The sequence below is a fragment of the Amphiura filiformis genome, chromosome 5 (genome assembly GCF_039555335.1).
Source record: "Amphiura filiformis chromosome 5, Afil_fr2py, whole genome shotgun sequence".
Taxonomy (NCBI): domain Eukaryota; kingdom Metazoa; phylum Echinodermata; class Ophiuroidea; order Amphilepidida; family Amphiuridae; genus Amphiura; species Amphiura filiformis.
In genome coordinates, this window is record NC_092632.1 from 12,628,001 (window position 1) to 12,644,863 (window position 16,863).

Sequence of the window (16,863 nt, forward strand, 5' to 3'; positions counted from 1 at the left end):
ACTGAAATTTTGGAAATAAGCTTTTTCGTGGATATCTACTGAAAAATGTCATAAAAAGAGGATGCTAGGATCACGAAATCCTCCTTTAAGTACATATCATTAGATTTATACATTTTACTTAGAGGACTGTTCAATATGAGAAATTAAAAAAACAGAATGTGGGGATGGGTGAGAAAAACTCACCTGCCAATTTTTAATTTTTTCCAAAAGAGCGTTTTTGACTTACGCAATTTTTTGTGATTGGAAAACCCCATAGACTTTGCTTCAACAAATCTATTTGAGGAAGCCTGCTCTATAGTATTGAAAAGCTCCTACATGTAGTTCCGCTTGTAATTATTCTGGGCCTGCTCAGTGTTTGGGATCGCAAGGTTTCTTCTCAATTTGGCAACAGGATGCATAACTACCATGTTAGATGTGCCTGATTTAGAGATTCTCTTAGAAGCCTATCTGAAGCCTATCAGCCTGCCTATCAGCCATCTGTATAACAGCGCCATCTTCTGAACTTTTTACACAAGTTGCAAAGTGAGACTTTATTTTATAAATAAATACTTGGGGAAACATGTAGGCCTATCCAATTACAATATTTGCTAATTTACGCATTCCAATTAGGCCTTATAGAAAAGGTCTGGAACGTGTGTTTTTAATTTTCAAGATATTTGAAGCTGGGGCAGCTTCCCCCTTGAGTAGGCCTACCATACTTGCCTTGCCTCCCTGTCGGATGCGGCTCTCCCTGATTTGAGATTTTATGCATTCTTTGTACCTTTTAGCCCATTTTCGTTAAATTTGGACTTGCCTTGAGTTGCTTCCCCCCCTGGTCCTTCCCCTCATTGAACTGAAGTCTCGGCTATACGCCACTGCCTACGGGCGTCTATGATGTCTACATTTAGACACGTGACGACATTATCAAGTAGGCCCCTCATCGGAGTCGATTTAATTACGTAAAACACCCCCCACCCCCCACACACAAATAAAACCAACAACAACCTTCATATAGGCCAACAATTTACCTATAAAACTGAAAACATTGATTCCACTAATAGGGCCTATGCCCATTTATATAGGCCTATGAGTATTGAGTATATGCCTTAAAGTTTTGCAAGATTGTCAGGAAATTGTTTTTTTTTCTTTTTTTTTGGCAAGTGCAATCACACAACTGCCAAACGTTGCCCATCGGCACCCAGTAACCCAGTTTAAATTGTTTGAGCGAAGAGTAAAATTTTCAAAGTCACTCCTGTCCAGACTGATTTCACGATTTGCTCAAATATGCATGAAGTTCATTGTAAAATGTGTGGAGGCGCTATGTTGTTCCCTGATAAAGAGCATCAGAGAGTGCCAGCTGGAAAAAGCACTTACAAGGGCCTCGCACCCCATGAACAACCCAATCATCTCGATGGAATATTGAACACCGGGTATTAAACTGTAAAATATTCATATTGTGCGTTTTTATTTGCTAGTTGTTTGTTCCATTAAAATAATCTTACTGATTTTAAAGGAATGAAATTCAACTCAACTCACTTGACTTGTAAACTTAACTGCCCGCATTTCGCATTTCAATAAAATTAAAAAGCGAAAAAAAAAAAGAAAGAAAAAAAAAAAGAAAAAAGAAACCATGAGAGAATATCTAAACAAATTGTATCCAAAAGAGAATTAGCCTAGGGTCCTACTTCCATGATGATTAAACAACCCAGGGGGGCCACTGGTCATTGACCGGCGACCAGGGGGTATCATGCGTGGCCAAAGATTCAAGTAAAAAGGTTCTTTTTTCATGATCAGGCACTGCACTGTACTTAAAGGAGGATTTCGTGATCCTAGCATCCTCTTTTTATGACATTTTCAGTACATATCCACGAAAAAGCCTATTCCCAAAATTTCAGTTGATTCCGATTTTGCGTTTGCGAGTTATGCATGATTAGGCCGTGTAAAATTAATATTTTGGTTCTCGTCCCTCCCTCCTCAATTTCTGGGATTTGTCAGATTTTTTTTATTTTTAGATTTTTCAATTTTTTAGACTTTGGAATGATTTATGAAATCTTCATACATATAAATAAGTTTATTAGAGAACAAGCATCACTTCCAAGTCTTTTTGTGGTACTCTAGGGGTTTATCCTCAGAATCTCACATTTGAAAAAAAAAAAGGGCCTCATCGTTTCCTCGAGCACTGTTGGAGAAGACCGAAAACTACTGACAATGCTAATTTTACATTGAAAAAAAAAAAAAAAAAACACCTCCTCCCTCATCAATTCATGAAAATCCTCTGGACGAGAACCAAAACATTAATTTTATACGGCCTTATGTGTATTACACTGCTCCATAGACAATGCGTTGTAATTTCGTTCTGGTGCACCAGAACGAAATTCAAATTTCACGATATCTTTGCAAAACGAATTAATCTGCAAGAAATATTTTGTACATAAACATTATGTAGCCAGAGGTTTCAGTGATATAAAAATCTCAACTTTTTTGAGAAAAGTGGGGGATGAGGCGGTGGATCACGAAATGCCCCTTTAAGTAGGCCCTATCGTGAATACATTATAGGGTATCTAAAACAAGGAAATTTGAGAAAAAGGGTATACCTTGTACAATAAATCAGTGTTTAGGGTCCTTTGAGACAAATTTAGTATGTAGGCCTAGGCCTAATAGCCTAAAGGTTAAAAGTTATGAACTTTTGAATTTGTGTTTTCTCAGTTAGGCCTATCATGAAGGATTTTAGAGTCAAAATATGACTGAATTTACTTGCTTCTATAAATGGGGGCAAAAATAATGTCAATACTTATTTAGTGTATGAAATTGCACTTGTCATAGGGCCTACTTGTTTAGGGGTGCATTTTCAGACCTCGTAAATACTTGTTTAGGGTGCTATTTGAAACTTCGTGGCCACGCATGATACCCCCTTGTCAATGACCAGTGCCCCCCCCCCCTCCGGGTTAAACAATGATACATTTAAAAGTTCATTTTCTATGGCAGCCCGGAGTATAGTAAGACTAGGCCTTTAAAAGTTCGGACTGACTTTTCCATTCCGATATCAAAATTCAAAAATCACATTGGTCAACCTTTGTCCCCGTCTCCCCACACCCCTCCTTTCTCCCTCTCCTTCTTCTGTCAGTCCTGGGGTCACTTTTGTGAATGAAATGAATTGTCCAAAGACTTTCCATTTCTTTGTGATTTGACAACTCTTTTCAACTGCTTTTACTACGCTCCGCCTATCAAAGTGGCTGGTTTCCAATAAGCCTCGTCGAAACAACACCTTCATATCGATGAATAGCAACTGCAGGGGATACCTTCACTACCATAACAGCTGCTGCACAACGTACACATGATGCATGTACACAAATCCGCATGGAAGTTGAAATTGATTCATCAACTGATGCACTCGTGGATTATTATTGTAATGTCGTTGCAGAATTTGATCATATTTTGTTTGATAAAATGACGCCTTTTGGAATATATGTACAGCAGACATGGCGAACGTAAAGGTGGCCGTCAGAGTGCGGCCGCTAAGTAAAAAGTAAGTGAATTTATTACAATTTAGCTTGTGCACTGAAAGTAAGAAAGTTACACGGGGATTCACCGGGGCTCACAGTGTATTATCGATCGGCAGACATAATTTGCATTACCCATCTATGGGACCCTGGCCTTGTGTCAAATAAATGTCATTGTACATGTGTACTGTGTAGTGAAAAGTTATTATTATTCTTTGTTAAAGAATGCTGGGCAGACATGCTAGTCCCAGCTTCACTTACAGTCTCTTGTACTATGAATATGATGATGATCATGATGAATGAATCAATGATAAATGATCCAATGCAGGAGTTGGTATGGTTGACCATGTATGACCCCCCCCCCCCATTTTACCAATGAAATCAATTGGTTTTATAAAGCCTATATTTCGGTACCAAACTCTAGAACAGGTTTACATACCAGCTACTGTGATACCGTTACATCGGGTGTTACATAGCTAGGGCAGGCCTAATTTATTTTTCCACAATAGCATTTTTTTTCAAATTCAATCAAGACATTAATTCTCAAGATCTTTGCATGATTTCTCAGGCACCTACCTCAACCTCCTTGCAGCTAGTTACATTTATTTGGCTCAGATGGGCTATATCAATATATTATTTAGGGGTGGTGCAATAATTATGGTTCCCCCCGGTCTGGTGAATTATAGGGGGGAAAAGATTTTTTGGCACTAGGGGGGGCAAGCATTTTTTGGCAGGACAAAAGGGGGGGGGTCAATCGATTTTTGGCAGGTCGAAAGGTGGGGGCAAGCGATTTTTGGCACAGATATTTTGGGCACCAGTTTCTATATTTAATATGCCCTTAAAAGATGTGCTCGCAGTATATGATAAGTCAATTTAAGGTTTTAAATTCGGTTTCCCAAAAATCTTGCATGTGTATAAGAATTTTTGGCACGTCAAAAGGGGGCAACAGTTTTTGGCACGCGTCAAAGGGGGCAACAGTTTTTGGCATGTCAAAGGGGGGGCAAAGATTTTTTGGCACGGCCAAAGGGGGGGGGGCAAGCAATTTTGGCAGACCATTTTGAAAATTCACTACCCGTCCCCGTGGGTACACACATAATTATTGCACAGCCCCTTGGTGGGCACGGTGGCTCAGTGGTTTTGGCCTTGGACTCATAATCTGAGAGCTTGCTCGACATATGTGGGTTTGAGTCCCCTTCCCGCCACCGTGTTGCGCCCTTGGGCAAGGCACTTTGCCTCAGTGATACATAGTACAGCCAGGATTGTTATCACTATCAGAGGGAGGGAGCCCAGGGAGGGAGGGTGACAAGGTGACTGTCAGGGGGATGTGAATAGGCCTATGTGACTAATAATTGTCAAGGTCTAAAATATTCCAGTGGTCAGCATCCCACATGGGAGGGGGTAAGATTCCTATAGACCTTAGGGACAATAAATAAATTGTTTCTGCCTCCCTCAAAACTTCATAAGATTTTGCTATGAATAATAAAAATTGTGTATTTTTGAATATGATCTTGTCCAATTTCAGGGAAGAGGAGAGTAATGCCACCAATATAGTGGAAATAAAAGGAGATAATGGATTGAGTATTAAGAACATCAAGGTAAGTTTATCATTGATGATACACTATTATACCTAAAAGTTTTATGATGACATTGTATACCATTTCCAAAATTCTTTTTCTTTGTGTTGTTTTGTTTTAACTGGTTTTCATTGTTTATTTTGTCTTGTATGCATCTATAGCTGTTTTGCATTTGTTTCTTTTTTTCCAGTATTTTCATATTTTTATCTTTGAGACAAAGTACGATGTATGAAACAAACCTACCACCGGTATTCAGTACTTCGAAAAGAAGTGATCATTCTAGAATTAGTTTATGCAAGAAAAAACAAATGCTCAATAAAACAAATGCTCAATAAAGGTCAAAAATCAAATCAAATTTTAAATCAAAATCAATTATATAACATTACATCACAATATTTTGATGCATACGTTTTAATAGCAATACTGGCCCTTCACTGGAAAATAGAGGGGGAAAATGTGAGCAAACCAATTTAGTAAACATCAGCGCTATTAATCCCATTCTGATTCATTTCTCCATTCCTCTTTTCATTAAAAAATAACAATCCAAAAGTATATATACCTTAACATGACCACACCCCATATTGATCTAGTTCCCTTGACATCATTTTCAAGTTTATTTTCTAGTTGGGATTCTTCAGAAGACAAAGTTAAAAAGTTGCACATAGTTTGATAAAAAGATGTGTGTACTCTTTTTTTGCGACTAATATTTTAAATCTAAAACTAAAATAAAAGAAATTAAAATGATGTTGCTGTGTGATGTCTATGTACAGTTTCTGTCACAAGCATTCTAGTTTTAAATTGTGACGGTGTTTGGTCGTTTGAAAGTAATGAGGCATCAATTATCAAATACCGGTAATCTATTGGAGGTGAATTCAGGTGGATATAATGTGATAGCCTGTTTTAATCTCAATTAAGAGCTAGGAGTTTGTTTTATGCTAGTGGCTTTATTATATATATTTTATACCTGCAGGTATATCTTTGTAGTGATAAAGACCTAAGTTCTTTTTTTTGTTTTATGTGTCATTTTGTTGTTTGTTTGTTCCCCTTGTTGTGATATCATTTATTAAGTGTTGGCTTGAATTAATTAAACAAAAACTGTGTTTTAAAAAACATTCTTTTATAATTGTTTATAAATGTAAAATAAATGTTTACATGTGGACATTCCAGAAATAAAGAAAAGAATGTATTGGAAATCAAAAACTTGTCTTGGAAATATTGAATCCAAATACATCTCAGAATCAGTCTTCTCAGATTCATGTTGTGCATTTTATATGAATGATAAATGTCATAAAGTTGAATTACCTTCCATGCCCATGTGTAATGTGTTCAATCCAGTTCAATCCAAATGTAGCTCACATCAGGAATTGTCATTTAATGTTAGTTCAAGTTCATCTAAGTAATTCATCCCTTGTTTCATAATTTATAATTTATTTCTTCTATTCTGGGTGAATTGATACACATGATGTGCTTGGTGGTCGGTGATGTAAACAACCAAGGACAAATTGCTTTGTTTTTCAATTTCTTTGACCAACTCTGCTACAAATATAAAAAACCTAATAAAAACAAACAAATACCAGAACATTTATTTAGTGTAGGAAAACTCCTAACATGACATAATACGGCTGTGATATTGAGAAATGAGTGTGCATGTCTTTTGTATAATAAAAAAACACATAATCCTCTGTACACCCCCCCATACACCCCACATCCATATAGAGATTGTATGTATAGCCCCTGTGCATTCTTTTGAAGTGATATTCAGCAACTTTTATTTCCCCTCTGGATAAACATAAATTTTTAATAATGTTGCCACCAAATTCCATTAAAAATGCTACATTGAGTCAGTAGGACAGGCAAGGGAAATTGCCATCTGTTTCAAGTTTTCTATAAAATTACTCCATAAACCTTATTTCCCCTACTGTATTCATGCAGGGATATGAAACATGTACATGCTTCATACAGTTTACAAGTAGTTACCATGGTTACATCCAGTGAACATACTTAAAATGTAGTTCCTCCTTCCAGCTCCTTCCAAAACTTAGCAGAGAGGATAAGAATCTTCTCTAGTCTTTGTTTCATGATATTTTTTGTTTCAAGTCCACTTATTCACTGAACTCCACAGTCTTGACATGGCTTCACAATTTATTTGAATAACAATACAGCGAAGCTTGAGTGCTTGACTGGTTAACTTTACAATAATTGATTGATAAATAAATCCCTGGTTTACATGTTCACATACTTCATAACTTATTTAAATCCTATTTATTTCTCCTCATCCCATTGATTCCAGCTTCAACCACTTCTCTTGGACACTTCATTAAATTTAGGCCTAAACCCTATTGTCATCCAGATCATTTTGGGCAGCATCTTAATATTTACGCTTATTACTTCGTCGTCATTTTTCTTTTACTCTGTTTATTCCAGTTGAGAAGTGACCATCTCCCCCCAACAAAACTACTGGTCATTAAAACATTATTTTGTTGAAAATGCAAAATTAAGTTGTGTATAAAAATTGAACCATTGTAGAAAACATGCAAGTGTACATGTAGGAGTGGTAATACATATTTCATTTGGAATCCATGGTAGACCTTTACTAGACTAGTTTGTCATCATGTGAGGCCTATTTCATCCATGAGTTATAATTAGCCTTACCAGAAGTACCATCTTTTGTCAAATGCTGTCTGAGTATGCTGACTGTCTGCTTCTTGAAAGCAAGATGGATTTTGTTGCAACTTTTTTGAAACATGCATATATGCACACATATTATGTTTCCCTTACGAAAGTTACATAAAAAGATATACATTGTAGGACTACACATTATCTTGTTTTTGTATCACATTTATTTAAATCAGGTTTTTGCATCTCTTACATTGAGATTCAGGAAAGGTTAAAAAAAAGAATAAACAAAATTCAGCATAAACTTAAACCTCCAAGGTTGGAATTTCAGTAAGAATCTGTGAATCAGTTCTCACAAACATTCCCACAAATAAAGTTGCATGAATCAAGGTTGATTTCATGAACTTTGATAAATTGCAGGAATTAAAACCCTTGTAAAATCCTTGTGATACACCTCACTTAGGCTGTTTTTTTCAAAATTCTGATTACTACACGATTGTTTACCCTGCAAAGATCAAGGCTTTAGGTGCTGTTAGTTGTGACAAAATCCGAGATTTTGAATAAAACGACAGAGTACATCGTTCAATCATCATGATTGAAATGCCAGTTGAATGTGTATGCAATGTTCATGACACTGTACATACGTACTAACATTGTGTGGAAAAGAAATACAATTTTGGAAATCGTTACAATAAAGTTTTAATTATCATAAGATAGAAAGCAATTCCTGCCTGTATGTATGTTAGTGTTTATTTCAATGACAATGTTAGTAAGAGTTTTTTGTATAGGCGTACAGCCATACTTTAATTTTGTTTTGCAATATTTGTTCGCACGTTTAACGGGTTATCTAGCCACTGTGTAGATTGAAAGTTGCAGGGTATATAGTATGTATGCGAATGAAGAAGTAGATAGATTTTCTATAATAATATGTCTTCAGGAGAGGAGATGTTTAACAAAAATTAAAACACCTAAGTCCGTCAAATGCACGACCAAGAAGCTTCCAAGAATACGTGTAGTATCATAGGCCTATGCACCATTGTGAGCTATTGGGGAATTGCCGCACCTGATTAAGGTCGTTCATTTCGTAAATGGTCTGTGATTTTGTGCGGTCAATAGCGGGATGGGTGTATTTTTTGTTTGCTTTTGTCTTGCTTTTTGGAAACGCTGTGTTGTGTTTTGCCTCGTTTATATGTCTGTCGCATTAAGGTGGTATTTGAGGCATTGTGGAAGTGCTCTAAGCATGTTTTAAAAATATAGACTAATTGAGTAGGGCAAAGAACACTGATCAATACGCCTTATGTTTTAAGCTAATCGGACATACTGTTTTTATAATTCACACATTTTAAATTTTTTTGTATTGTGTTATTTTTATCAATTATCAATGAACCAATATGACTCGAAAGTGCTCATGAATATGTAATAACATTTTTATTCAATAATAGAATACTGGTTTCAAACTTGGTCAAAGTGTTCCTAATGACTTCCAGATAATTAATTACTTAGTTGCCCTACTTTGCATAGTTAATTAGCTAATTCTGCAAATTAGCTAATTAATTATGCACATATGCAAATTAGAGGGCGGCTACTATATAATACATAAGAACATATTAGAAACACTTTGAAGGCAAAAATCTGCAAAATAAAAGTAGCATGAACTTTCAATAGGTGGCAATTAGAAAATTGCATATTTAATGTCTTTAGGTGTTGAAAAGTTTTTCTATTTAAAAGCTGGCAGGGTAACATGTGCACTTAAACATGTTAAATTGAGAGCATTTCATTAGTTTTCGCTGAATGCCAATAATGCGCATATGCCCCCATAATCATGATAATGTCATGTATATAGGCCCACATAGTGTTTTACATCTCAATGTCGCTCTGGTTATGCGTTAAAACGAAAATATTTGCACCTATAGGCCAAGATAAAAAAAAAAACATTCCTTCTTCTTTATTGTTGAAAAGAAAAAAAACAAAAAAAAAAAAACAAAACAAAACAAACAATCTTACTAGAGATGTGGCGGCCATACTATGAATTCAAATGTTAAAAAATGACAGAATAAAATGTTCAAAGTCATAACAGAAGAAGATCAAAAGAAGGTTGATTAGTGCGGTGGTTCGCCCAATTGAAAAGACAGTTCCGTTCGAAACTCATCACAAAAGATGCCCCATCCCATTCCAAAAGAAGGTTCTAAAAGTCATCACAAAAGAAGGTTGATGTTACAATTTTTTTCATTTGTTTTACGTGTCAATGTCGCTCCGGTTCGTTACCAAACATACTGGCACTATAGTGCTATCGGGAGAATATCCAGCTTTCTTAGTCGAGGGGGAGGGGATTTCAGGTGTTGGGGACCAAAAAAATCCCGGTTGCATCATTTTGACCTGGGACATATAAATAGGCCTATACCGTTATTTTTAAAAGAGACTGTCATGACTGAAGGCTGTAGTCTACATGTTAAGTTCGAGCTTTCAAAAAAGGGCTTTATTGAGACATTAATTTTTAATGTGGTCCATGATCGGGATGAATTTTGGTAAAAACCGGGCTCTTTTCCCCTTTTCATTTCCTTTGCCTTCTCGGTTATCTCTTTTTGTCAAGGGGCATTTTCCTCTTTAAGTTTTTGTCAAGGAGACACTCTTTCCCCTTTCCCATCCCTCCCGCTGGCTGCGCTACTTTGTCTGCACTGTATGAAAACATTACTTCTTTAGTTTTCGTTTACTATTTAGAAGTCGACAGGGCAACTTTTAAAGTAAGACTACTTAGAACATTTGCACTTGAATGAAAATATTTCTTCATTAGGTCTAGTCAAACAAATCAAACTCAAACGATTTATGTTCAAATTACATACCTTAAAATCTGCTGAAAGTCACAAAGCCATTTACTAATTTCTAGAATATGCCTCAAATACCACCTTAAGATCTAAGCATGACGACATCATAAACTTTTTTTTATTGTCATTGCATGCTATTTAGCTCTTTTACTGCTAGCAACATTTGGAATTTATTGAACATTGACTTCAACGTACCACACCACCAGGTTCAACTAAGTTAGCAGATAAAGGTATAACCAGTTATTGACTTTTCTCCTCAATAAGCAAACACTTATTGATTGGCTTGAGCAAATAGTCCGGGCGATTTGTATTGCACAGGGCTCAAAACTCATCAATGCTAATTGTATATAGCTGAACGAGGCTTTGAAATTTGCGATAAAAAATGCTTGAAAATGCTGTTATTTTAATCGATAATAAAGGAAACGTGTATGGCATTTGTTCAATATTTAATTACCTACTGAATACGCTGAGAATATCTCATCAAACTGAAAAAAGTTGGGTCAGATGGGGTATGAAAAGTCGGGTATGAGAAGTAGGGTCACAAATTGTACCGACCCACCATCTTGTAGACCTATAAAATATTTCTTTAATGGGCATGCATCGTATGCGAAAGTTGGAAGTAAAAGGAGGTCGGAAACCAACCATCTTGTAGTCTTAATTCTTTTGGCCAATAGAGCTAAATAGTTGCTAAACACCTTCAGAAGACATAGCATGTGTAGCAGTCAGATACTTAATAAAAAATATTAATGTGCATGAAAATCCACAAGTCAGGATAAAATTATTTCGGAAACCATCTTGTAGGCCTATATAATTTTTTTTAAATGTGCATGCATCATGCGAAAGTCGGAGAAAAACGAAGTCAGGAACCCGTCTTGTAGGCTTATTCTTTTGCACCAATAGAGCTAAATAGATAACTAAATACCTTCAGAAGCATCTTCATCTAACTGCTACACATGCTATGTCTTCTGGCGGTATTTAGTTAACTATTTAGGTCTACAAAAGAATAAGCCTGCAAGATGTTCCGACTTTGTTTTCTCATGACTTTCCCATCGTGCATACAGTGGCACGTTAATATTTTTCTTTAACCATGCATAGACAACTGCTATATATACATACCCAGTACAGTCTTCTAATTGACATTAAACTGTTTTAATTTTTTTGGAAAACATGAACAAAACCCGATGTTAGGCATACAGCAGAATATGATGCACGGTCAAATTAACTACAATGCATCTAAGGGTCAATATTACTTAACTTATGATCCTATGTCAACTCCCAAGAACATGACCTGTGCATGCTTATTATTACAAACTACCGGAAAAATACTACACCCAATAGACCAATCACAAAAGCAATGTATCTGGTACTTTGGGATAATGAGTACATCATTCTGCGCTTGTGAAATGCATCCACGTTTTGCAACTCAGCACAGTCTAATTCTAGCTCCGGAGACAGGCGAATATCAAGACCCTCGAACAAAAGAACCATTACCAAAATACCTATTAGGCTAATCATAAAAAAAACTTAACACAAGAAGGATACGCACCAGATAAGTGGTATACGCCTACTCACTTCGAACAAGTACATAAAACATTTCCCATAGTCCACCAGTCTATGTAAAATATCCCCTAATAAATTTACAAAATAACGCAACAGTAAACCCACAGTTCCGCCTTCTTATTGTTACACAGTATTAGTGTATACATCATAGTGTACCCCTACTTGAAGCCTAACCTCGAGATACCAACGTTACAAAATAATAAAATAAACCCACTCCGCACTCCCCAACCACCATCCTAGCTACGCCTATACAGGGTTCTAAAAAGAAACAAACATCTAACACAACCACGCAACGTTTCACCCACTACCATCACCCAAGAACCAAGAACCTTACACACGAACCGCGAATGCCGAAAACCGCGCAACCCGAGAACCGCTCTAGTTTATTTTAATCTTAATATTTTCTTCCATTTTTCTTCAGGTTAATGGCCCTGAATCAGTGGGTGATAAACACAGAGAGAGGGTGAAGTATTTTAACTTTGACCATTGCTACTACTCGGTGGACAAGACACAGCCTAATTATGCACCACAAGAGCTGGTAAGATATTAGGGATTATCAAAGCCGCTGATGAGGATGACTGCCTTATGGTTTAAAGTAGTGATGTTGTTTGAATGTTGGTTGGGATTGGATGGGCTTAAATTAGAAACACAGTCAGTCAAGGCAATGAGGCAAAGTTGAGAATGAATTAGCCTTCAGCATACAAAACATGTATTTGTGTGTATTTGTTTGTTTTTGTCATTTATTTTGTATCAAATATGTTTTTTGGATGCATCAGTGATGACCAGTTTATTTCCTCGTAAAACAGTGAACAAGTTAAAAATGTAATTAAGCTCTTAATGGAGGAAAAGGTACCTCCAAGTTGAAATCATTTACCTTTTAATTTCCTGATTTCAACTACAACTTGTTCCATTTGATATTTGTGTCATCTACAGTAGACAGCAGTGTACATGTATATGACAAGTACTTGAGACTGCTCAGCAACATCTCTTGTACTAGGTTTTAGGCATTTTGACTCAATGCATAGAATTTGCTCTAGAGCAACTTTTGAAATTATAATGTGTTGATGTTCCTGTGAGTGTAGGAAGCTGGAATAGTCTAGGTCATATGAAGATATTGTGCACAGTAGGCTACAATCAAGTATATTAAGTTTATAATGAAATGTTGACCTGATACCATGGATACTGATACTCAACTTGCTATGCCTGACTTAAATTAAAGGATCACACTTATTTATTATGATTTTTTCAAAAACAGTATTATTAACATTGTAAATCAGATGAGTGTCATTTCATTCAGCAATTATAATTATGTTCAGACAACAGAACACTTGCACTGCAGAGTATTAAAGTCACATAAACACTGAAAAACACTTTTGTGGGCACCTTGAGAACAGACAAGAAAAAATGCAAATCAGAATTGTCTGATTCTAACCCTTAAAATATTTTGAGTAGTGTTGATGTACAGTAAAAAAATCCAATCATGTAATGTATCCGTATCTCAGAATTTGTAGACATAATTTAGGCACCGGAGCTTTTTTGCGCGGTCCGCGCAAAAGCGCACATTTTCGCGCATTTTGGGTTCCATCAAGAATGTTCACGATTTTGACCCATCGATAAGCTTAAAGTTAAAACTTACGATTTTATGCCCCAAATCGGCAGCATTTACAAGAAAATTCACGCAATATTGGTTCTAACTTCACTTATGTACATCAAAATACAAATAACGATCATTAAACCAAGCATAATGTGGGGAAATTTACCCTTGCTTTCGACATTTCGATCGACGATTTGTGATGGTCGCCATCTTTATTTTTATTTTTTCCAGAAACTGGAAATGAACCCGGAAATGAACCGGAAGTCGGTCGTAATTGATTGACATGCCATCGTTTTACCGATGTTTTTTCGTGTTTTGCATGGGGATCACGCATTTTAGCGCATTTTGACCTATTTTTTGGCGCATTTTCGCGCATTTTGAAAAGTGGCCAGCGCATTTTGCTGTTTTAAATCGCGCAAAACTCCGGTGCCTAACATAATTCCATCTTTCTTCAGTGGATATTTCATTTCTTGCATATAAAATGAATCCTATGATGTCAGTCATTATAAGGTGAACTTGAACTGTCATGAAAAGACTTAGTTCCTCAGTCAGAGTTATTTTTTAAACAGAATCTTAATTTTGACAGCATTTGATACCTGTTCCTGTGAAATTATACCACTCAAGCATTTTGTTGAAGATTGAAATTTCTGCCTATTTATGCATGCAAGGTACCTGTTCATTTAAAACTTGTCTGTTATGGGGAATCAGTAGAAAACCAACTGTAATCTATCTTATATATGTTACCTAAACCAAGTTAATGTTGCATGGATCACTAGTAATATTAATAATCATCATCTGTATTACCAGTAATGCTGGGTATAACATTAAAAAAATTGAATACTGCTGACAGATTTCAAAATTCTGTATGTTAAATGTGTAGTAGTGCTAGGCTACTGACAGGATAAGATTTATGGGTCTACCCATGTTTACTGCTTCACCACTGCATGATGGATATTTAATTTAGGCTTGGGTTTATCTAGCAGGGATCAAATGTACCGGGCATATTGAACATGAGCAGTTATAAATAAAAGTGTGTTGGTAATCAAACCTTCTCATAATCACTTCGCAATATGTTGTTGTTGGAATTATAACCACTGAGGCCTTTGAAGATGCACCAGTTTCCGCACCAGTTCATCATGTTTTGGACATCAATTGCATTATACCATGTAATATTAATAATTGCCCTTTATAATTACATGTACTGGGTTATCAGCATGGTTGAATGGTATGGTCATTTTAAAAGTATAAAACGTCATTAAGATGGTCATGGCCCTTGCTGCTCGCATCCTTGCTAACATATTAGTACATAATGACCAGACTTTTATCTTTGGTAAAAGCGCCTTCTGACATGGCTTACAAACGACAGTAATACTACAATGTAGTTGTTTGTTGTAATATGCATCAAGCATTTATAGCCAACAAGTCCAGAGCATATAAATTCAAACTTAACGAACATATACAAGGTGTTACCAGTAACGAGATGTGACTGTTTTGGTACCCTCTGCTGATCTAATTGCCTCATTTATCGCCACAGTGTCATCTACCACTATCTGGACTATATAAATGGGTCTTTAGGGGAAATTAAAAGAACATTGAACTAAAATTGATTCAGATGTGTTTGGCCTAATTTGTGATTGGATAATTAGTCATTAGCCTAATTACTGAATGTTAATGAACATCTCTTGTGAGTTTGATGCACTTTGCCTCAGGGTTATGTAATGTTATTGCTGTGATTGTGGTGAAATAAATTGTAGTGAAGTATGTACTTTATCTATTGGACAGTATGTGTATGACACTGAGAAGAAAGTCAACATAATGTATTTTGGGTCACCGTATATATTGTGGATACATTTCAATGACAGCACTAATGTTTATTGACCATCTCCTTTTACATCAATACATTCATAACCACAGACATTGGATCATATCTGTGACGAGACTGTTAACTTTAAACATGTATACATGATATAGACAGGTCGATGATGAGGAGAACTTCCAACTGTAGGTTCAGTAGACAGCCCGACAATATACCATTGGAAAAAATGTTGTCTTTGGGTATTGGCACTATACTTGGCAGATGAGGAAATAAAGATACTGATTGGTCTAATTTTCTTTTTCTCTTCATTCCTTTTGCTTTTGCAAAATCATGTAACATTTTGATTTTTGTAGAGCTCTGCTTTTTGCCTAGACGATAATTATATTGTTGTTTGTAAGTTTTAACTGACACAAACAAATAACACAATAAACAAATATAATATGGAGGGTGTTATTTATAAAGTATTCAGTAAGACAGAGATAATAAGACTGAAAATGAAAGTTTCAGTATAAGAAATGTTGATCAAGAATACACTTCAAGTCCCGAGGACACTAGTATTCCATACCAATACTGGTAAACAGATAAAGTAAAGTTCAGACTTTGAAACATAAGTTTGCGATTGAGATATGTGATGATAGATTCCGTCTTTCATGCAGAGGTAAGCTTACCTAGGTGTCAAAGGTATTCTAGGAGCTGAAGAAACTTTGATGGTAAAGCTTAGTTGAAGTGTCAAAGGTACTTTTGTAGCATGGTAGAAGGAATTGTAATCATCATTAGTGTACAGATGACCATCATTAAGATAACTGTCTGCAGTGTTAAAGGATTTTGTTGACCCAGATATCTAGAGACATTTGGACTTGATATTCATTTTGCTCTCAATTAATTAATTAAGTACCAAGATATAAAAAACAGAATCAGTTTAGGGAATAATTTCTACTACATGTTTTAAATATCCTTCAAATCTAACTTAAAATTGCCGCCCATTGCATCACTTCATCCCTGAATCTCATGCTATAAGTAAAGAGTAAAATGCATCTTTTTTTAAATAATAAATTTTATATGCATATATGGTGCTATGTTTAGTACAGAATTTACTGCAAATGTTTAAACCTAAACTCTTGGTAAATTATTCGGAAAGCAAAATTAATTTATATAGTTGGCCTCTGAAAGTAAACATCTTTGTAGATCTTGCAAACTTCAAATAAATTTAGTTTCAGTGAAAAATGATTTTAAATGTAGGTATCCTGAATTGAGTTACAAACTAGTTAATTTCAGCTCCATTGTGCTTGCTATGTATTTCAAACCTCAACACAGGTACAGTGCCAGTTGTATCATTTTTCTTTTTCTAAATTGAACTGCCAGTTCTCTGCCGTGAGTGCTCCTGTGTTCCTATTTTAGCCAT

At 35.8% G+C, this 16,863-nt stretch overlaps 1 protein-coding gene across 1 annotated transcript in view; it reads left to right on the forward strand.

Annotated features, from left to right (window-relative positions):
- Positions 1-3,331: 3,331 nt before the first annotated feature.
- Positions 3,332-16,863, forward strand: part of LOC140152647 (uncharacterized) — a 155,329-nt gene continuing 141,797 nt past the window's right edge. The window contains 3 exon segments of the mRNA XM_072175075.1: positions 3,332-3,505; positions 5,002-5,074; positions 12,473-12,589. Coding sequence (XP_072031176.1) covers positions 3,459-3,505; positions 5,002-5,074; positions 12,473-12,589 — 237 coding nt within the window. The 5' untranslated portion in view covers positions 3,332-3,458.